Source organism: Rhinoraja longicauda, chromosome 25 (genome assembly GCF_053455715.1).
Source record: "Rhinoraja longicauda isolate Sanriku21f chromosome 25, sRhiLon1.1, whole genome shotgun sequence".
Lineage (NCBI taxonomy): Eukaryota > Metazoa > Chordata > Chondrichthyes > Rajiformes > Arhynchobatidae > Rhinoraja > Rhinoraja longicauda.
In genome coordinates, this window is record NC_135977.1 from 7,108,214 (window position 1) to 7,130,860 (window position 22,647).

The 22,647-nt window shown below is 46.7% G+C and overlaps 1 protein-coding gene across 2 annotated transcripts in view; it reads left to right on the plus strand.

The window, feature by feature from the left end:
- Positions 1-21,430, plus strand: part of LOC144606032 (sodium- and chloride-dependent GABA transporter 1) — a 63,098-nt gene extending 41,668 nt beyond the window's left edge. For both annotated transcript variants that reach the window (XM_078421811.1, XM_078421812.1), the window contains exons 6-13: positions 363-466; positions 1,555-1,679; positions 5,475-5,587; positions 6,898-7,038; positions 7,643-7,742; positions 9,482-9,582; positions 14,983-15,153; positions 16,931-21,430. In XM_078421811.1, coding sequence (XP_078277937.1) covers positions 363-466; positions 1,555-1,679; positions 5,475-5,587; positions 6,898-7,038; positions 7,643-7,742; positions 9,482-9,582; positions 14,983-15,153; positions 16,931-17,077 — 1,002 coding nt within the window. In that variant the 3' untranslated portion in view covers positions 17,078-21,430. The remainder of the gene's footprint in view (positions 1-362; positions 467-1,554; positions 1,680-5,474; positions 5,588-6,897; positions 7,039-7,642; positions 7,743-9,481; positions 9,583-14,982; positions 15,154-16,930) is intronic.
- The last annotated feature ends 1,217 nt before the right edge of the window (positions 21,431-22,647 follow it).

Genomic DNA, 22,647 nt, shown 5'->3' on the forward strand with positions numbered 1-22,647 from the left:
GAGGAGCAGAATTAGGCCATTCAGCCCATCAGGTCTGCTCCACTATTCGATCATGGCTGATTTATTTTTCCCTTTCAACCTTATTCTCCTGCCTTCTCCCCGTAACCTTTGCTGCCCTTACTAATGAAGAGCCTGCCAATCTCAACCGTTGACTAGGCCGTCAGCGCCATCTTGTATCTGCAAGCGTGTGTGGAGAGAGGAGCAAAGTTAATGCTTCGGGTCAACGGCCTACAGATTTTCAGCAATTGTAGTATTTTGCCAATGATCAGTGACTGATGATCAAGCTCAACTAACTCTCAATTGATCGCTCCTCAAATCATCATGTAATCTTTGTGCGTCTTTCTCCTGCTTTTTCGCCGTAGGTCTGGGTGAATGCTGCCGCACAGATTTTTAACTCGCTTGGAATCGGATTTGGCTCCATGATATCCATGGCCAGTTACAACAAATTCAATAACAACATCCTCAGGTAAGACCCTGGACTCCTGCTCAGTGTTTTATTATTGAAGAAAGGGTAGCATTTGTACATTAGAGACACCATCAGATCTCAACAGGAAAAGTGACGCAAGGAGAAAGACAATGTTTAGTTTTAGAGATGCAGCGTGGAAACCAGCAGTCACCCTTTATCAGTTGTATAATGGACTCCTTCCTTCCTGAGGTCATCTGTTGCCAGTCCTGTTTTGTTCTGGCTTTCGCTACCTTTCAGTCTGAAGAAAGGTTCCGACCCGAAACATCACCTATTCCTTCTCTCCAGAGATGCTACCTGACCCACTGAGTTACTCCAATATTTTCTGTCTATCTTCACTGCTCCTATCCCATCCTATGCACTTGGGGCAATTTACAGAAGCCAATTAACCGACAAACCTGCACGTCTTTGGGGTGTGGGAGGAAGCCGGAGCACGTGGAACACGACCAACCTGACCTCCACGCTGACACAGGGAGAACTTGCAAACACCATACAGACAGCACCCGTGGTCTGGATCGAACACGGGTCTCTGGTGCTGGAAGACAGCAACTCTACTGATATGCCACCCTTAAGACGCCAGAGACCAGGATAGGACCAATACACGGCACGGCACGGTGGCGCAGCGGTAGAGTTGCTACCTTACAGCGAATGCAGCGCCGGAGGCTCTGGTTCGATCCTGACTACGGGCGCCGTCTGTACGGAGTTTGTACGTTCTCCCCGTGACCTGCGTGGGTTTTCTCCAAGATCTTCGGTTTCCTCCCACACTCCAAAGACGTACAGGTATGTAGGTTAATTGACTGGGTAAATGTAAAAATTGTCCCTAGTGTGTGTAGGATAGTGTTAATGTGCGGGGATCGCTGGGCGGCGCGGACTCGGTGCGCCGATGGGCCTGGTTCTGCACTGTATCTCTAAATCTAAAAATCTAAATCTAAATCTAAAATTGTCCAAGTGACTCCTGGCGGGCCTATTTGTGACATTTAATGACCTGTTCTGCATGTAACAACAGATTGAAACGTGACATCAGATTTATTTTTGCTTGCTGTTTCTGCTATGCATATTCTATATGTCTGTACTTAATTTTGTTCACCCAGGGATACATTCATTGTGGCAGTGATAAACTCGGTCACGAGTATTTTTGCAGGATTAGTGATTTTCGCTGCCATTGGGTACATGAGCCACCTGCACAATTTACCTGTTGAAGACATTGCCACTGATGGTAAGTCACCTTGTCATCAGTCCTGGGTAGACATTGCCAGCAGCTTCTCATCTCCAACAAAATTGGTGACGAATGGCATCGCTTTGATGGGATGGATAGTTTAGTTGTGTTTTGTTTATTGTCACGTGTGCCAAGGTAGAATGAAAAGCTTTTTGTTGTGTGCTATCCAGTCAGCGGAAAGACTATACCAAAATGGCGGCGCTGCCATAGCAGCTGCGGCTTACCTGCGGTCCATTTGTCTTTGTGTTTTGTTGTTTTTTTGTGTCTTAATTGTCGATGTGATGTCGTGTTTTTGTGTTTGAGTACTATGTGTGGGGGGGAGGGGGGAACTGTAAAATTGTAAATATGTGTCCCTTCCGAACGGAGACCCGACCTTTGTTTTCTGGGTGTTGTCTCCGTTCTTGCTGCGGCCTACCATCGGCCCAACTCCTGGAGCTGGCGGCCCCCAGGGCTCTGGTTCGCAGAGGCCGCGGATCGGACTTACCATCAGCGGAGCCGGCCGTCTTCAGAGGCTGCGGGAGCGGCTGCGACTCGCCTTAGGCTCGGGCCGCGTGGATGCCGACATCGGGAGCTCCGGCAGCGGCAGCGTGTTCGCCCGCCCTGGGTCGCGGGGCTTGGGTCGCGGACATTTCACCGTCCGGCGCGGCCTAAAATAGGCCGCGGGATTTTTCTCTGCTGGGTGGGGGCTTCAATATCGGGAGCCACGATCGCCCCGACGTGCAGCAACAGCGGCAGCGTGTTCGCCCGCTCCGGATCGCGGGGCTTGGGTCGGCCGGACCGTCCGGCGCGGCCTGGAACCACAACAGCCTGACCGCGGGAGAAGACGGCAGGGGAAGGGAAAAGACATTGTGGCCTTCCATCACAGTGAGGAGAGGACTGGAGGAGACTCACTGTGATGGATGTTTCTTTTTTTTGTGTGTTTTTGGGGTTGTGTAATTTGCCTATTTTAATGCTTTATTGTGTAATCTGCCTATTTTAATGCTTTTATTGTTGGACTGTGGGTGACTGAATTTCGTTTTTTTGGATGACAAATAAAGCTATCTTGAATCTTGATTGCAATCGAGCCATCCACAGTGTACAGATACAGGATAAAGGGAATAACATTTAGTGCAAGATAAAGCCCAGTAAAATCTGATTAAAGATAGTCCGAGGGTCTCCAATGGGGTAGATGGTAGGTCAGGACTGCTCTCTAGTTGTTGATAGGATGGGGCAGTTGCCTGATGACAGCTGGGAAGAAACTGTCCCTGAATCTGGAGGTGTGCGTTTTCACACTTCAGTACCTCTCGCATGTTGGGAGAGGGGAGAAGAGGGAGTCACCAGGGTGAGACTGGTGCTTGATTATGCTGATGGCCTTGTTGAGGCAGCGTGAGGTGTAAATGGAGTCAATGGAAGGGAGGTTGGTTTACGTTTACTGATTTGTTTACTGGGCCTCCTCCATTGTCAGAGTGAGGCCCAGCACATATTAGAGGAACAGCACCCGGTATTTTGCTTGGGCAGCTTACACCCCAGCTGTATGAACATTGACTTCTCTAACTTCAAGTAACCCTTGCTTTCTCTCCATCCCCTCCCAGTTCTCCGACCAGTCTTACTGTCTCCGACGACATTTTATCTCTGTACCGCTCACTCCCCTGACATCAGTCTGAAGAAGGGTCTCAACCCGAAATGTCACCCATTCCTTCTCTCCAGAGATGCTGCCTGTCCCGCTGAGTTACTCCAGCATTCTGTGTCTATCTTCGATTTAAACCAGCATCTGCAGTTATTTTCCTACAGGATTTTTTTCTCTGTTGCTAGTCGCCACACCCTTTACTTTGTCTGAAGAAGGATCTTGACCCAAAACGTCATCCATCCTTTTTCTCCAGAGATGCCTCCTGACCTGCTGAGTTACTGCAACACTTTGTGTCTAATCTTTAGTATAAACCAGCATCTGCAGTTCTTTGTCACTATCGCCGACACCTCGTGGTTCCTGATTAACCAAAAAAACGAAGAAAGTCATGACAGAAATCAGCAGCCCAAAATTATAGTCCAAAGCCTTTGAAAATGCAAATTGATCAAAAGTCTGTCAGGTTAAAAAAACATTAGAAGAGCACTTTCTGTCAACAGAGAACTAATCCAATCAATACCCTGCTGTGATTCCAGATCTGGTTTGTTCACAGAATGACTTTATCAGCAGCAATAATGTGGTTGATTAGGACAATTCAAGAAGCATAAAGGCAGCAATTCACCAGACGGGAAGGGAGGGAGAAAAATATTTGTCAAATTAATGTTTGAAATTGTAACCCCATTGTAATTGTGCTTTCACGTGTGTAATGTAACTTGGATTGTGATTAAAAGGGAACTGTAGAAAGATGGACACAAAGTGCTGGAGTGACTCAGCAGCATCTGTGGAGATCGTGGATAGGTGACATTTCAGGTCGGGGCCCTTCTTCAGACTTGGATTTTGACTTGAAAATGCACACGTCCAGATTCAGGGGCAGTTTCTTCTCAGCTGTTATCAGGCAACTGAACCGTCCTATCACCAACTTGAGAGCAGTCCTGACCGACCATCTAGCTGATTGGAGACCCTCGGACTATTTTTAATCGGACTTTACAAGACTTTATCTTGTACCAAACATTGTTCCCTTTATCCTTTATCTGTACACAGTGGATGGCTTGATTGTAATCATGTATAGTCTTTTCACTAACTGGATGGCATGCAACAAAAAAGCTTTTCACTTTTCATGTGAGAATAATAAACTAAACTAAAAAATTGGATCAAACGGTTGATTGAGATCCTGGACATATTTTATTAAAATGGGTGTGGTTGGCACTGAATAATGTACTGCTCAGGCCAATGAGGGGGGAGTGAGAAATTTAACGTCGGATCAGAAGGAAAATGGTAAAAAAAATGGCAGGGTTTTAACTTAAAAATAAGATATCTCGGCCACAAGGTTGCCATGGTTGTGGAAAGAGAAAGAGATTGTAGCTGTTACATCTTTGAAAGGTCCTGACCCACTGAGTTCCTCCAACACTTTGTGTCTTTTTATTTGTAAACCAGTATCTGCAGTCCCATGTATCTAATTTATATTCTTCTGTCCCAAATGTACGGAGTAGTTCCCATTTTTGAAGAAGGGTCTCGTCTCGAAACATCACCTATCCATGTTCTCCAGAGAGGCTGCTTGACCCGCTGAGTTTAGTTTAGATTTTGGTTTGAGATACACCGGGAAACAGGCCTTTTGGCCCATCGACTTCATGCTGACTAACACTATCCTACACACACTAGGGACAATTTACAATTATACCAGGCCAATTATCCTGCAAATCTGAAGATAAATACAAAAAACCAGTGACTCAGCGGGACAGGCAGCATCACTTGAGAGAAGGAATGGGTGATGTTTCAGGTCGAGACCCTTCTTCAGACTAGTGAGGGGAAAGGGAAACGAGAAATATAGACAATGATGTCGAGAGACAAAGAAAAATGAATGAAAGATATGCAAAAACATAATCATGATAAAGGAAACGGGCCATTATTGGCAGTTTTTTGGGGAGAAAATGAGAAGCTAGTGAGACTTGGGTGGGTGAGGGATGGAGAGAGAGGGAATCCTGGGGTTACTTGAAGTTAGAGAAATCAATATTCATACCGCTGGGCTGTAAGCTGCCCAAGCGAAATATGAGATGGAGGAACAGTGGTACATATGGCAATAGTAAACCTAAACACGCATATTGTCGGGCTGCGGGAAGACTTAGAAATCTCATTGTGTTGAGGAATGCCTGTGGCAGAGTTTTCTGACTAATTTCACGTCTGATTGCTTCCGACAGGCCCGGGCCTAGTGTTTGTCGTGTATCCGGAGGCCTTTGTAACCATGCCGATTGCCCCGATGTGGGCCACTTTGTTCTTCTTCATGCTCCTCTGCTTGGGAGTGGACAGCCAGGTAAGAGACCAGGTGCCGTCTGCCAGCTTAGAGCAGATCTCGCAGCTTTGGCCGAAGTCAAGTCGAGAGTGTTTAATTGTCATATGTACCGACAACGGAACAATGAGATTCTTTCTTGCAGCAGCATAAAAGTAAGCGCATAAATAACATACAGTGAACCCTCATGCATCATGGGAGGAGGGGGGATGGCGTTTCTTATTGCCGATTGTCTGCTATAACGGTAATATTAATTAGTTTAACCCAAGGCCGGGTGGGAGGAAAAGCGGAGTCGGGGGAAGGGTTAAACCAGAGGGAGATCATAGGCTGGGGATGGGTGGGACGTAGCCCAGACCATCACGCATTCCAACCTCCCTTCCATTGACTCCATTTACACCATGCTACTTCGGCAAGGCCAGCAGCATAATTAAGGACCAGTCTCACCGCAGTTTCTCCCCTCTCCTATCAGGCAAGAGGTACAGAAGTGTGAAAAGGGAATGGAGGGATATGGATCTTATTCATGCAGAGATCAGTTTGGTGCTGGAGCAACTCAGCAGGTTAGGCAGCATCTCCAGAGAACGTGGATAGGTGACGTTTGGGACGGGAACCCTTTTTCAGATTTTGAGCGATTAAGGGTCCCGACCCAAAACGTCACCTATCCATGTTCTCTGGAGATGCTGCCTAACTCCCAAAATGCTGGAGTAACTCAGCAGGTCAGGCAACATCTCAGGAGAGAAGGAATGGGTGACGTTTCGGGTCGAGACCCTTCTTCAGACTGATGTCAGGGGGGCGGGACAAAGGAAGGATATAGGGGGAGACAGGAAGATAGAGAGAGAACTGGGAAGGGGGAGGGGAAGAGAGGGACAGAGGAACTATCTAAAGTTGGAGAAGTCAATGTTCATACCGCTGGGCTGCAAGCTGCCCAAGCGAAATATGAGGTGCTGTTCCTCCAATTTCTGGTGGGCCTCACTATGGCACTGGAGGAGGCCCATGACAGAAAGGTCAGACTGGGAGTGGGAGGGTGAGTTGAAGTGCTCAGCCACCGGGAGATCAGGTTGGTTAAGGCGGACTGAGTGAAGGTGTTGAGCGAAACAATCGCCGAGCCTGCGTTTGGTTTCGCCGTTGTAAAGAAGTAGACTTCGAGAGCAGCGGATACAATAGATGAGGTTGTAAAGAAGTTGACATCTAGACTGAGTTACTCCAGTATTTTGTGTCTTTTATTCTATTTTGAAAATATAGAAGTGCAGATTTTTTCTGCAGTAAACTTTGCGGTGAATGTTTTTGATTCTGAACATTTTATTTGTTAATAAATCCTTTAACTCTTTATGTTCCAGTTCGCCATGGTGGAGGTGATGGTTGTTAGTCTGATGGACAATTGGGGGAAGAGTCTGCTGCAATTTTTCAGACGCAAAGAACTCGTGGTTCTTGCCGTGTGTTGTGTGGCCTTTTTGCTTGGAATTCCCAACGTCACCCAGGTATCGTTCTTTCTTTGAGCGGATGTTTAGGAGAAATACTGGGATTGAACGTTGACCGTGCTTTTTATCTTGAGACTTCAGAGAAACACCGGGGAAACCGAGTCCGCGCCGAACAGCGATCACCCCATATACTAGCACTATCCTACACACAAGAGGGACAATTTGCAATATTTACCGAAGCCTGCACCTCTTTGGGAGTGTGGGAGGAAACCGGAGCACCCAGAGAAAACCCACGCAGTCACAGGGAGAACGTAGAAACTCCGTACAGACAGTACCCGTAGTCGGGATCAAACCCGGGTGGCTGGCACTGTGAGGCAGCAACTCTACCGCTGCACCACTGTAAATGCCGTGTAAATGAAGCCAGAATCATCTGAGCAGAAAGGAGATCTGTACCCTCTCTGATCCAGAGCTGCAGGGATTGTTGAGAGCAGTATAGTAGTTACAGGAAAGAAAGGCCATTTGGTCCATCGACACATTGTTCGATTTTAATAAGACCAATCCAGTTTGTTCCTGTCCAAATGCCTTTTAAAAGTTGTTTAGAAATATCACATTATCTTTATGCAACAAAAGGTAATTAATTAACTCTTGTGTTTTGTTTTAAAAGGGTGGAATTTATTTCTTCCAACTAATGGATCATTACACAGCCGTGGTGTCACTCATGTTCCTGGCTTTCTTTGAAGTATTGGCCGTTTGTTGGTTTTACGGTACAATCTTCATTTTACTTTATCGAAACTCATAAGCCCGATGCTGTGCTCCCCCCCCCCCCCCCCCCCTTGCTTTTGTGTGTTTCATTTGCTAGATCCAGCCAGATTATAAAACGAGAAGTTGTAAAGGGTACAAAGAAGATTTACGAGGATGTTGCCAGGACTCGAGGGTCTGAGCTGTAGGGAGAGGTTGAGCAGACTGGGACTCTATTCCATGGAGTGCAGGAGGATGAGGGGTGATCTTATAGAGATATACAAAATCATGAGAGGAATAGATCGGGTAGACGCACAGAGTCTCTTGCCCAAAGTAGGGGAATCGATAACCAGAGGATGTAGGTTTAAGCTGAGGGGGGAAAGATTTAATAGGAATCTGAAGGGTAGCTTTTTCACACAAAGGGTGGTGAGTGTATGGAATGAGCTGCCAGAGGAGATAGTTGAAAGCTTTTCACTGTACCTCGGTACACGTGAGAATAAATAAACAAAACTAAACTCGAGGCAGGGACTATTGCAACGTTTAAGAAAACCTGCTGCCTTTTGGGTATTTTTAAAGCAGAGATGGACAGGTACATGGATAGGACATGTTTGGAGGGATATGGGCCAAACACAGGCTGGTAGATGTAGAAGGGTAGATGGAACATGCTGGTCGGTGTGTTTCCAAGCTGCATGACTCTAAGAGAAGAGCGCGTGTTATTTATGATGAAAATAAATTGTGACAAGCTGTAATTTGGATGGTTGAAAATATGATGATAGGGATGCTGCTCTTGATCACGATTCTCAGTAATAGCTAATTCATCCTTGTTCACTCATCCTTGAAGTCTTTTATTGCCTCCTTCCCCGATCTAAGATCCAACAATCTGCACTCCAACTCACACCATACACTTTAGTTTATTATTGCCACATGTATCGAGGTACAATGAAAAGCTTTTTGTTACATGCTATCCAGTCAGTAAAAAGACTATACATGGTTGTAATCAAGCCGTCTACAGTGCAGATACAGGATAAAAGCTTAATATTAAAGATAATTCAAAGATTAATGAGATAGATGGTAGGTTCTCTAGTTTGTGATAGGATGGTTAAGTCGCCTGATAACAGCTGGGAAGCAACTGCCTCTGAATCTGGAGGTTGTAAGTTTTTACCTCTTGCCCGAGGGGAGAAGTGGGAGTGATCGGGGTAAGTCTGGTCCTTGATTATGCTATGGCCTTGCCGAGGCAGCGTGAAGTGTAGATAGAGTCAATGGAAGGGAGGTTGGTTTGGCGATGGTCTGGGCTGCGTCCACAACTCCCTGCAATTTCTGGCGGTCTTAGATGGAGCTGTTCCCAAATCGTGCTGTTTTGCAAAGTCCATGTTCCAGTTCTTGCGAGCGGTGCCCATTCCAGGCTGCTCCAGGGCTCCAGCCATCTCCTTCCTTTTACGCCACGTCCCTCTCCTCGCCCGTCCACCTATATTCCCCGTAGCTGTCCTCAAGGGCTCGGTAGGCCAGACCCCCACTCCCTCTCCTCTCTTAACGGCCTTTACTCCAGCGCTGTGTCTTTTATCTTTGGTAAACTAGCATCTGCTGTTCCCAGTATCTCCGCTCTACTATGCGTTGGCTGAAAAATCAACACTGCTCTTAATAATGTTTAGACTTGTACCATAATTAAGTAATCAACACATCCTCTTTGAAGGAAGATACTATTTATCAGACACATTGTGTTTACAGAGCAACATCTTCACTGCGTTGTGTGTGCATTCTGTTCCAGGTGTTCGTAGACTGTCTGCCAACTACAAGGAGATGCTGGGAACTGATCCAAGTTTCTATTTCAAGCTGTGCTGGTGGGTTGTCTCTCCAGTGCTGGTCACAGTGAGTAACTAAACTTCCCAATAATGCTCGTATCCGTGATAGAGAGGGAGATCACATCAATTCAGGGAGGGGCTGAGCTCCTTGACCACTAATTTCCCCCCTCCCACCACAATGCCAACTCCTCAGAGATAGACTTTAACCATTGGAAGCTTCCAGTGGTTCATAGGTTCATGTGTTATAAGACCAGAATTAGGACATTAGGCCCATCGAGTCGACTCCGCCCGATCATGGCTGATCTATCCATCTTTCCCGCTCAACCCCATTCTCCTGCCTTCTCCCCAGAACCTCTGACACCCGTACTAACCAAGAACCTGACAATCTCCCTTTAAAAATGCCCAATGACTTGGCCTCCGCAGCTGTCTGTGGCAATGAATTCCACAGATTCACCACTCTCTGGCTAAAGAGATTCCTCCTCATCTCCATTCTAAATGTACGTCCCTTTTATTCTAAGCCTGTGCCCTCTGGTCCTAGACTCTCACACTAGTGGAAACATCCTCTTCCTATCCACTCTATTCAGGCCTTTCACTATTTGAGTTACTATTTCTTGGAGTTCTGATTTTAAATGGCTAATTATACCGTGTTGTGAAACAAAATGATATGTTAGCAATGGTCTTGTTTCAACACCCCTGCCTTGCCACTTTAAAAAATAATTTGGTAAGTTTGGAATCAATTCATCGTCTCTTACCTTTACTTATCTCCCCCTATCCCCAAGCCTTGACAATGGTTGTGTACATTTCAAAATATATAAGGGTCAAGGGCTCTTGCTACTCCTTGTTACTTCAGATTTACCATCCTCTGACTAAGACATTCCTCCTCATCTCCATTCTAAAGGTACGTCCTTTTATTCTGAGGCTGCGCCCTCTGGTCCTAGACACTCCCACTAGTGGAAATATCCTCTCCATATCCACTCTATCCAGACCTTCCACTATTTGGAGAGTTTCAACAAAGTTTACCCCTCATCCATCTAAACTCCAGTGAGTACAGGCCCAGAGCCAACAAACGCACACCTTACGATGCGAAGGACAGAATGACGCAAGATGGCGCCCAAGCCAGGCGGCTCTCTGCGTGCTGGTCCCAGAAGCAGATCTGTAATCATTCATTAGAATCGCTCCACTCTTTTAAACCTCTATTCCAATAGCAGCATTTCTTACCCTAACAATGCTAAATGTTCTTCCCTTTATCCTATACCTGTACACTGTAGACAACCCGGTTATAATAATATATATTGAGTTTCCGCTGACCTCGGTACACGTGACAATAAACCAAACTAAACTTGATCACTCGAGGCTGCCAGCAGGATACCTGATCCACCAGCTTTGGAACCAGGCCTCCCACAGCAGAGGAAAACACCGGCCTTTTAGATTTTAGCCCAGCTGGGGCAGAGCAGCATGATAGCTCCATGTTATTTTAACGCAGGTTGGAAGAGTGCCCAACTCTGGCTGTTGGCTGACACTGCACCTCTGAGCCTGCGTGTGTCCAATTACTCTGATCACAATATTAATAGGCCATTTGCTCACTGCAAGCACTGAGTTGAAACAGCCACTTTAAAGGGAATGTTTGGATTTATACCTTGAACAAATGTTCTCTGGTTCTCAATTCCCTTACTGATACAGCATGAAAACAGGCCCTTTGGCCCAATTTTCCCATGCCGACCAACATGCCCCTTCTACACTAAGCCCATCTGCCTGCGTTTAGCTCATACCCCTCGAAGCCTAGCCTATCCGTTTGGCTGTCCAAATGTTTTTTGAACATTGTGATAGTATCTGCTTCACTTACCTCCTTCAGCAGCTCATTCCACATACCTACCACCCTTGGTGTAAAAAAACGTTGCCCCTCGGGTTCATATTAAATTTTTCCCCCCTCGCCTTAAACCTATATCCACTGGTTCTTGATTCCCTTCCTTCCCAAGACTGCATTTACCCTATCTATTACCCTCATGATCTTGTAGACCTCCATAAAATCACCCCTCATCCTCCTGCGCCCCAAGGAATAAAGTCCTAGCCTGCTCAACCTCTCCCTGTAGCTCAGGCTCTCGAGTCTTGTCATTGTGGCTCATTTTTGTTCTCGGTCACATACACTTGTCCTCCTTGATTCTATAATGTCTATTGTGTGTAGAAATTCATCTTGGGACTTAAGACCTTTAGAGATAAGGCACGGAAACTTCCCCTTTGGCCCACCAAGTCCACGCTGACCAGCGATCTCCCCGTACACTACCACCATCCTACGCACGAGGAACAATCTACAATTTAACCAATGCTAATTAACCTACAAACCTGTACGTCTTTGGAGTGTGGGAAGAAACCGGAGCACCCGGCATTCAATATGATCATGACTGATCATCTAAAATCAGTACCCCGTTCCTGCTTCCTCCCCATATCCCTTGATTCCTGTAGCCCAGAGAGCTAAATCTAGCTCTTGAAAACATCCAGTGAATTGGTCTCCACTGCCTTCTGTGGCAGAGAATTCCACAGATTCACAACTCTCTGGGTGAAAAAAAAATCCTCATCTCAGTCCTAAATGGCCTACCCCTTATTCTTAAACTGTGACCCCTGGTTCTGAACTCGCTCAACATTGGGGAAAAAATTCCAGCATCTAGCCTGTCCAATCCTTTAAGAATTTTATGTTTCTATAAGATCCCCTCTCATGCTTCTAAATTCCAGTGAATACAAGCCCAGTCAACCCATTATTTCATCATATGTCAGTCCCGCCATCCCAGGAATTAACCTGGTGAACCTACGCAGCACTCCCTCAATAGCAATAATGTCCTTCCTCAAATTAGGAGACCAAAATTGCACACAGTACTCCAGGTGCGCTCTCACCAGGGTCCTGTACAACTGCAGTAGGACCTCCGTGCTCCTAAACTCAAATCTTCTCACAATGAAGGCCAACATGCCATTCTGAAAAGGACCCGTTAATTCTTCTTTGCTTCCTGTCTGCCAACCAGCTCGCTATCCACGTCAATACCAGGGCCGGATTAACATAGCAGCAAAAGTTGCATTTGCTACTGGCCCCGCACTAAAGGCTTGAAATCGGCATCCCATTGAGGGACGGTGTGTTGCGCGTGCAGCTCCCAACCGCCGCGGTTAGAATGTGTTACCAACCGCCGCGGTTAGAATGTGTTGGCGGGGCTGTGCGGACCAATGGGCAGTCACCGTGCAACTGCCCAGTCTCCGGCCCTCTTCGCACTCACCCAAACACCTCACTCCTCTCTGCTCGAATATTGGCCTCGTCTCCCCACACATCCCGGCCCTCTCATTCCTCGCTCATCGGCTCTTTTCCCTCAAGTCCCCGGGCCACTTTCACCACCTCAACACCCCCCCCCCCATCCCCCATTTCTCCCACTCCTCCAGCCCTCCTGCTCCATACTTCTCCGGCGCTCTCTCCCCACTCCTCTGACACTTTAGATTTAGATTTAGATTTAGAAATAGAGCGCGGAAACAGGCCTTTCGGCCCACCGAGTCCGCGCCGCCCAGCGATCCCCGCACACTAACACTATCCTACACCCACTAGGGACAATTTTTACATTTAACCAGTCAATTAACCTACATACCTGTACGTCTTTGGAGTGTGGGAGGAAACCAAAGATCCCGGAGAAAACCCACGCAGGTCACGGGGAGAACGTACAAACTCCGTACAGACGGCGCCCGTAGTCAGGATCGAACCTGAGTTTCCAGAGCTGCATTCGTTGTGAGGCAGCAACTCTACCGCTGCGCCACCGTGCCGCCCCGAATCTTCCGCTGCTCACTCTTCCGCATACCTCTCGCCTGTTTTTTCTCTACCCCTCTGCTCCTCCCTTTCCTTGCTAGGGCCTTCTCTCCATCTTCACTCCTGCGGTCTTCTCTCTTTCCCCACTCCTCCGGCTCTCTCCTTCTCCCCACTCCATTGGGCGTCTCTCTCCCAAATCCCCCTTCCCTCTCACCTCCCAGACTCTCGTCCCTCCAAATAGCTACTGTTCCACTCCTCTCTTCCGCCAATCCACCTCCCCCCTTTATTCCCAGTCTTCTAGTCCCACTCTCCCTCCTCTTCTCCATCCCTCTCTCCCCCCTTTGCATCTCCATTACGCTCTCCCCGTTTCCACCGAAGCTCTTTCCCCCACATCTCCCTCCATGCCCTGCCCCCTCTTCCGACCTTTACTTTCCATTTCTACAGGCACTTTCCCTCACACTTTCGGCCTTTTCTCAGCCCCTACCCATCCGTACCTTTCTCTCTCTCTACTCTTCTGGCCCTTATTCCCAAAATCCTGCCACTCCCTCTCACCCATCCCAAAAGCTCAGGCCCTCTTTCTCACCAATCCCCTGGCCTTCTCTACTCACTTCCCGGGCCTTGTCTCCTCTTCCACTCTTCTACCACCTCCTCTACCCACATCTTGCATGCCTCTCAGCATCCACTGCTCCAGCACTCCCTACCCGTACTCCGTCCCTCTCACCCCTATACCTCCAGTCCCACCTCTACTCCTGCGGCCCTACCTCTTCCACATTCCTCTGGTCCTCCCTGTCTCTACTTCTCTGGCACCCTTGGCTCCCACTCCACTGGCCCTCTTCTCGCAATCCTCTGTCATTCTCCCCACGATTGCAGCACTGGAGACCCGGGTTCCATCCCAACCACGGGTGCTGTCTGTATGGAGTTTGTACGTTCTCCCCGTGACCGCATGGGTTTTCTCCGAGATCTTCGGTTTCCTCCCACACTCCAAAGACGTACAGGTTTGTAAGTTAATTGGCTTGGTGTACGTGTAAAATCGTCCCCAGTGCGTGCGTGGATCGCTGATCGGTACGGATGATGGGCCGAAGGGCCTGTTTGTGCGCTGTATCTCTAAACCAAACCCCTCCATCTCACACTCTGAGAATTCCCTATGAGGCTCGCGGGCCACTGTAGGCCCCGACATTGTAGGCTCGGACAGTATAGGCTAATGGAGCTCGTTAACGTTAACTGTGTTCGGGGAGCGGGACCGCATGTGTTCGGGGAGAGGGGCCGCGTGGGTTCGGGGAGAGGGGCCGAGTGTGTTCGCCGAACGGAGGTTGCAACCCGCCTCCTGCCCGGGCGACGGTCATTGGTGGAGCGGAAGCACGTGGCCGCTGGCTGGGTGAGGTCACATGGGGCATGGGCAGTGACGTTACCTTGTCCCTTATTTAAGGCCCCTTTATAACATATGCTACGGGCCCCGCACTAGCTTAATCTGGCCCTGGTCAATACCCAACCCCCAACACCCTGTGCTCTAATTTTGCACACTAATCTCTTGTCAAAGGCTTTTTGAAAGTCCAAATACACCACATCCACTGGCTCTCCCTTATCCTACGACTCTATGGCGGTGCAATTCATGAAAATGTTTATCTGATATATTCATTCACCAACATTTAATGTTTGTTAAACCAGTCTTTGATGCCGTGTGTTGATTCCCTGCAGGTTATTCTGGTGTCCAGCATAGTCCGTTACAGTCCTGCCCGATACGGTCAAACATACAAGTACCCCCCTTGGGCTGAGGGCTGCGGCTGGATGATCTCCCTCTGTTCCATCATCTGGATCCCACTGGCAGCTGTGCACACACTGTACACCAGCAAAGGATCACTTATTGAGGTGAGAGTGGTGGCGGGACAGGGAGAGCTGATCGCAGTGTGCCGCTGGTTTGACCGATGATTTAGTTTAGTTTAGAGATGCAGCGCGGAAACAGGCCCTTCGCCCCACTGAGTCCGCGCCGACCAGCGATCCCCAAACACTAACACTATCTTACACACGCTAGGGATCATTTACAATTTTACCAAGTCAATTAACCTACAAACCTGTACATCTTTGGAACGTGGGGGGAAACCAGAGCACCCGGAGAAAACCCATGTGGTCACAGGGAGAACGTACAAACTCAATACAGACAGAACCCGCAGCCAGGATCGAGCCTGGGTCTCTGGCGCTGTAAGGCAGCAACTCTACCGCTGCGCAACGATATTCCGGTTGTAAGCCGCCCATTTATGAATCCCACGACCTCACTCGCATTACCAACCACTCTCTCCACATTCCTTATCACTCTCAATAATTTACGCACTTACGTCCAATTCTCCCTGTTCTTTTGTAACCATTTAATCTATATAGATAGTTTCATCGTTCTTTGTGCCAAAGTGTATTTTTGTTTCTTTGTAATAAATTTTATCTGTCACATGTCCCCCAATGCTCTCAGCCTCTGTGCTCTTGCAGTCTATTGAAATGCTACTCTGCCAAGACCATAAGAAATTGCAAAGAGTTGTGAACGCAGCCCATTCGATCACATAAAGTAGTCTCCTTCCCTTCGACTCCATCTATATTTCACACTATCTCGAGAAAGTAGCCAACGTATTCAAGGACCACTCATATCTTGGTCATTCCTTCTTCTCACCCCCTCTCCAGTCGGGCAGAAGGTACAAAAGCTTGAATGCATTTAACAGCTTGTACCCCCATTATCAGATTCTTGAACGGACCTCCTATGCACAGGGAAAATGTACAAACTCTGTGTGGATAGTACCCAAAGTTAGGAGCAAACCCGGGTCTCTAGCGCTGTAAGAAAGCAACTCTACCACTGTGCCATCATAGAACTAGTGTGAACTAGTTCTTTGACAGCACAGTCATGGTCGGCATGGAGTCGGTGGGCCAAAGGGTCTGTTTCCAAGCTGTATTTTTCAATTAATCAAAGTGCTGGAGTAACTCAGCGGGTCAGGCTGCATCTCTAGAGGACATGGACAGGTGACCTTTCGGGTCGGGACCCTTCTACACTTCAGTGCTTTATAAGGGAAATGGTGAAAACAACAGGAAATGGTGTAAGGCGCAAAGAAATACCTTGACGTCATTTGTCTGGGAGTGCGACCAAACATACGTGGAGTATATGGCACTGGGTGAGGACCATTCAATTAAACTCCAGGTCATAAATTTTCAACACGGTCACAGCAAGGCAGCACAATGGCGCAGCGGTGAAGTTGCTACCTTACAACGCCAGAGACCCAGGTTCGATCCTGACCACAGGTGCTGTCTGTACGGTATTTGTATGTTCTCCCTGTGACTGCGTGGGTTTTCTCTGGGTGCTCCGGTTTCCTCCCACATCCCAAAGGCATGCGGGTTTGTAGGTTAATTGGCTTCTCTAAATTGTCCCTGATGTATAGGATTGAATGAGTGTACAGGTGATCTTTAGTCGGGGTGGGCTAAAGGGCCTGTTTGTACGCTGTATCTCTAAAACTAAAACTCTTGCTGTGTTAGTTTCAGTGCTAGTGTATGGAGTTTAACGCTGGTTGGCGTGGACTCGGTGGTCCAAAGTGCCTGTTTCCATGCCTAAAGTCGAAAGTAAAGTCTGAAATCTAAACACAAATAAACCAGATTTTCTTTCCTTGATTTCTAGCGTCTGCGATCTTCGATAACTCCCATCGATGAGATGGCGCCAGCAGGAAGCAAGGAAGTGTTCAAATTGAAGCTAGAAACGTACAAGCCTCCGTGTTCCATCAGCTTCACTGACAACACGAAGCTTGCTGAAGAAAGCAACATGTGAATTTTATTTTTTTTAATTGAGAGAAACTTCATGGACATGGTGTTGAGGAAACTGGTTTTACGGAGTTGTATATTGCTTTCAGTATCAACACCGAGAACACAAAGTGTCATACTTTGGTGATGGACTGTTACCATCTCAGTTTAGCTGTGTGTAATTAGCTGTTCTGTCCCTGTGTGAGAAGATTTCCAGGGAGTGCAGTGGTCTTTAGCCGTGAGTTTAGTTGGTGAGTGGGTACTTGTTAACGCTAAGGAACAAAGGACATCAACAAGGCTCGGTGAAACGGTGTTGCCTCTGGGATTATTTATGGAAAGTTATATTTGGAAACAATCGTGCAACATGCGTAGGTAGAATGAAGGCCTTTTGATATGAAGCGTGGCTAAGAACCGCAGTTGGCACCGTGACTGGTCCCAGTACCTGTTTTGAATTCTTACAAATTTGCCGTGCTCTAAAGAAGTCAATAGTCGTTTATTTGTCACATACACATAAATGTGTAGTGAAATGAAACATTACCTGCAGTTGAACAATAAGACCAATAAGAATAATCAATAAAAATGCAATAACACATACAATCACAAACTAACACCAAACAAAAAGAAACATCCATCACTGTGAGTCTCCTCCAGTCCCTCCTCACTGTGATGGAAGGCCAGAATGTCTTTTCTCTTCCCTGCCGTCTTGTCTCGCGGTCAGGCTGTTGGAGTTGCCACGTCGGGGCGGTCGGGGCTCCTGACATTGAAGCCCCCGCTGGACGGTGAAAAACCCGCGGCCTATTCCAGGCCGCGCCGGACGGTGAAAGGTCCACGGCGGGCCGACCCAAGCCCCGCGATTCGGGGCGGGCGAACACGCTGCCTCTGCCGCTGCCGGTGCTCCCGATGTCGGCCCCCATCCAGGGGCCTGCGGGCTTCCGACGTCCACGCGGCCCGCGCCGGAGCCTCCGGAGATGAGTCGCAGCCACTCCCGCAGCATCCGCAGGCAGCCAGCGCCGCAGGTGGTGAGTCCGGGCCGCAGGCTCTGCGAACCAGAGCCCAGGTGGTCCCAGGTGCATGGCCGGTGGTAGGCCAATGTTTTATTCTGAGACTATGATAACTATTGGCACGAGTATACCTGTCCCTTAAGTGTTTAAAAAAAGGTGCTGCACAGTGGCGCAGCACAGTGGTGCAGCACAGTGGCGCAGCCGTCTTTCAACACCGTGGACCCAGGTTTGATCTTGACTACAGAGGCGGTCTGTAGAGTTTGTACGTTCTACCTGTGACTGCGTGGGTTTTCTCTGGGTGCTCCGGTTTCCTCCCACACTCAAGTCGTACATGTTTGTAGGTTAATTGGCTTCTGTAAATTGTCCTCATTGTGTAGGATGGTGCTAGTGTACGGGGTGATCGCTGTTTGCCGCAGACTCAGTGGGCCGAAGGGCCTGTTTCCACACTGTATCTCGAAAGTATACAAAAAGAAACAGAAAAGACTGGAAATGCCCAGCGTGTCAGGCTGCATCTGTGGAGAGAAAAACACGAAGCTGACGTTTTGATTTGCTAACGTTCTAGTTTAGTTTATTGTCATGTGTACCGAGGTACAGTGAAAAGCTTCCGTGAGAGAATCATCTTGAATCAGACTTTTCTTTCTCTGCAGATGCTGCCTGATCGGTTGAGTGTTTCCGCTTTCTATTATTTCGAGGTTTCCAGTGACTTTTTCTGCCCCACTATCATAAACCTCTTAATGACTATGCTACTCTTCATAGCAATATTGTTCCATAAAGTTGCTAAATAGTTTGTTATAGTCAGAAAACTTTAGGAATTATGTTGGCAACGCAGATTCAAAAGCTGATATTGTTCTGCGCCATCAAGGGTAGTTATTTCTGGGTGGGAGTGAAGCACATTGGTCAATATGGAAGAAACAAAGAACTGCAAATGCTGGTTTATACCAAAGATAGACACAAAATGCTGGAGTAATTCAGCGGGTCAGGCAGCATCTCTGGAGAAAAAGGATGTGTGACAATGTTCAGCATGTTTAAGGTGACTCCAATTATAATTAATATTCCTTTACATTCCAGAACAGACCTCCAGTGGAGGGCTTTGTTTACTGTCATTTGTACTGTATCAATAATTATGTATGTAAATACACTACAAATTCTAATTTTGTTAAAAGATTTTTTTCCTAACATTGGAACTTGGCATCAACAACTTTTATAGAGTTAAAGAGTCGTACAACGTGGAAATGGGCCCTTCGACCCAACTTGCCACATCGACCATCATGCCCCATCTACACTCGTCCCACCTGATTGCATTTAGCCCATTTCCCTCTAAACCGATCCTATCCATGTACTTGTCCAAATGTTTTTTAAATGTTGTGAGATTGAAAGATTCTTGAATAGGAAGGGCATCAAAGGTTGCAGGGAGAAGGCAGAAGAATTGGGTTGAGTGTGGAAAATTAGCTCAGCCCTGATTGAATGGCGTAGACTGGGTAGGCTGAATGGCCTATTTCCCATGCCTTATGGTCTTATTATCCAATGCTTTCATCCATTGCAGGAAAACCGTCCTTGTCCGTCCTCTGCTCTGCCCGAGGGGATTAAAAAAAAATGACCAGATTCCCTGAGAGAATAGCCCTAACCCTCCAACATGGCGGGACAATGACCATCCTCCTTCCATTCCTTCACGTACCTCCAGAGTTTTAATGTGCAGGAAGGAACTGCAGATGCTGGTTTAAACCGAAGATAGACACAAAAAGCTGGTGTAATTCAGCAGGACATGCAGCATCTCTGGAGAGAAAGAATGGGTGACGTTTCGGGCTGAGATCCTTCAGCATGTTCAGAAGGTCTCTTCAGAAGTGTCTCGACTCGAAACGTCACCCATTCCTTCTATCCAGAGATGCTGTCTGTCCTGCTGAGTTACTCCAGTCTTTTGTGTCTGTCCAGTTTTAATGTTGAATATAGAGTATCTTATTTTATATTTGGATTAGGTCAATTCCTCCAGAGACTTCCTAATCATAGCACCTGCATTTAAGCTTAATGCACAATTACAGATCTAGTGTGGGCTATTCCTAAATTGGTTCCTCAGCATACCAATTGGGTAAACTATCTCTGGTACACTCCATGAGCCTTTGCTTTGCCCTACTCCTGTGGATTTGACTTGCCTGGTATATACGTCAGTTAAAGTCCACCATGAATGATCACTGTAATACTCTTTCAACCACATTCAAGTGAACAGTGGAACAGGCCAAAAAGGCCAACATCACTCTTTTTTGGTCCTTTATTTTTGGTTTTAACTCTGTTATCTGCACCTCAATTTTTTTCATTTATGTTACCCATCCAGCACTTCGTCTTTTTTAGTAAAGTTGTGCCAGTACTGAAATGGAGACACAAGAAATGGCAGATGCTGCTTTACAAAAAAATATGCAAAGTGCTGGAGTAACTCAGTGGGTCAGGCAGCATCTTGGGAGAACATGGATAGGTGACAATTCAGGTTTTGAGTCTTAAAGGGTACCAACCCGAAGGGTCACCTATCCACGTTCTGCAAAGATGCTACCTGACCCACTGAGTTACTCCAGCACCAAACTTAATATCTTCTGCCTAAACGTGATCCATATCTTTCCATTCCCTGCATATCCATGTGCCTATCTAAAGGCCTCTGAAAAGCCACTATCGTATCAGCCTCCACCGTCAACCCGGTCAGTCACCTATCCACATTCTCCAGAGATGCTGCCTGACCCGCTGAGTTACTCCAGCACTTTGTGCCCGCCTGTACTGACTTAGTTAATCCATTTAAATCTTCATGAGGGTATTCCGATTACCATCATCGAACCCCATACAACTAACGTTAGAAGCTGTGCCTTAACAGAACCAAAAAGCTCGTAACCCCAGGTTCCATAAATTCTGATTCATCTCACTTCAAATAACTGGTTCCAGCTGACCAGACAGTGGATTAATTATTTACCATGATTATAACATTTGTTTAGCACTGGAATGAAAATTTGAAGGTTAAGATAATTTAAGTGTGACTAGAGCAAAAGCATTAAATAATTAAAACAAAAATACACTCTTACTCACCAAAGTGTATTCAAAAACCTGTATATTTCAGATGGGAAGTAATGTGTTTCCCCAGTTGAAGTACATTTTTCTTGTACACTTTAACTTTTTGGCTGATGGGTAATGCAAATAGCATACATCAGACTTGCATAGATGATGGAAACATGGTAGTGGATACAAAGCAAGAGCAAATTGAACAAAAATTAGATGTTAGCGGTGTAGCGATTCTGCTAATGCCATGTTGCTGTGAAGTAGAAATTGGTATTAAAGCAGGATATTTAGTGTATCGTCCCAGAGGAGACAGGTCACATTTAGATTTCAGTTATTTGATGAAAATATGTCGGTTAATGTGCTGTAATTGTACCTACAGTAATATGTTTAATGCTTAGGTAATTATTTTTGTCAATATTAACATTTTTAACATGTAGTTGAAATAAAGTCATTTACCTGACATATAGTTGATTTAGTAGTGATTTATTCTGCACTAAGTATGGTTTTTAAATAATCCCATCTGTATGAAGGGCTACTCAAGCCAGCTGTAAGAGCGGAAAGCAGGCCTCTGTTGGATTTATCTTCCGTGAGCTGATCTCCAACTCTCGCAATAGTAAAATGGAGAAACGAGGAACTGCACATGTTGCTTTACAAAAAAAAAGTGCTGAAGTAAGTCAGCGGGTCAGGCAGCATCCCTGGAGAACATGGATAGGTGACATTTGTTGTAAGAATGAACTTCAAATGCTGGTTTAAACCGAAGATAGACACAAAACTGGAGTAACTCAGCGGGACAGGCAGCATCTCTGGAGAGAAGGAATGGGTGACGTCTCGGGTCGAGATGAAGGGTCTCGACCCGAAACGTCACCCATTCCTCTCCAGAGATGCTGCCTGTCCCGCTGAGTTGCTCCAGCTTTTTTTGTCCAAGGTGATGTTTGGGTCTTCTTCAAATTGATTGTGGTGGTGGGGGAAGAAAGTTGGGTGAGACGAGGGGCAGGACAAAGCCTGGCGAGTGATAGTTGGATACAGGTATGGGGGGGGTTGATAGGAACATGGCCGTAGAGATGGAGAGAAGCAGGAATCAGAGAGCGGGAGGAGTGAGAGAGGACCACACAGAAGTCCTGTCAGATAGAGGAGGAGAACTTTAAAGCAGGCATATCTTCAGGACATTTTGCAATGGAGCCGGAAAATGAGAGAAACAAGGTGGTGCAGATGCTGGTTTACAAAAAAAAGACAAAGTGCTGGAGTAACTCGCAGGTCAGGCAGCATCTCTGGAGTAAATTTGCTGCCTGTGGAAAGTGTGCCTGGGGGTCCCATTGCAAAAGTTTAAGTATTTCCAAGAGGCTGATTTCTAACAGTAAGAATTGGATCCAAGACAAACTGACATTAAAAGCTTTTCGGTTAGAAAAAATGTGTCAAAACATTTGATGTTACAGAGAAACAGTAGATAAAGTGGAAACCGTAGATAAAGGAAATTGCTTTAAAGTAAATGGAGATAAACATTTGGATTAGATTTCAGAGCACTTCATGCACACGAGGGGCAATTTTGCAAAAGCAAATTAATCTCCCA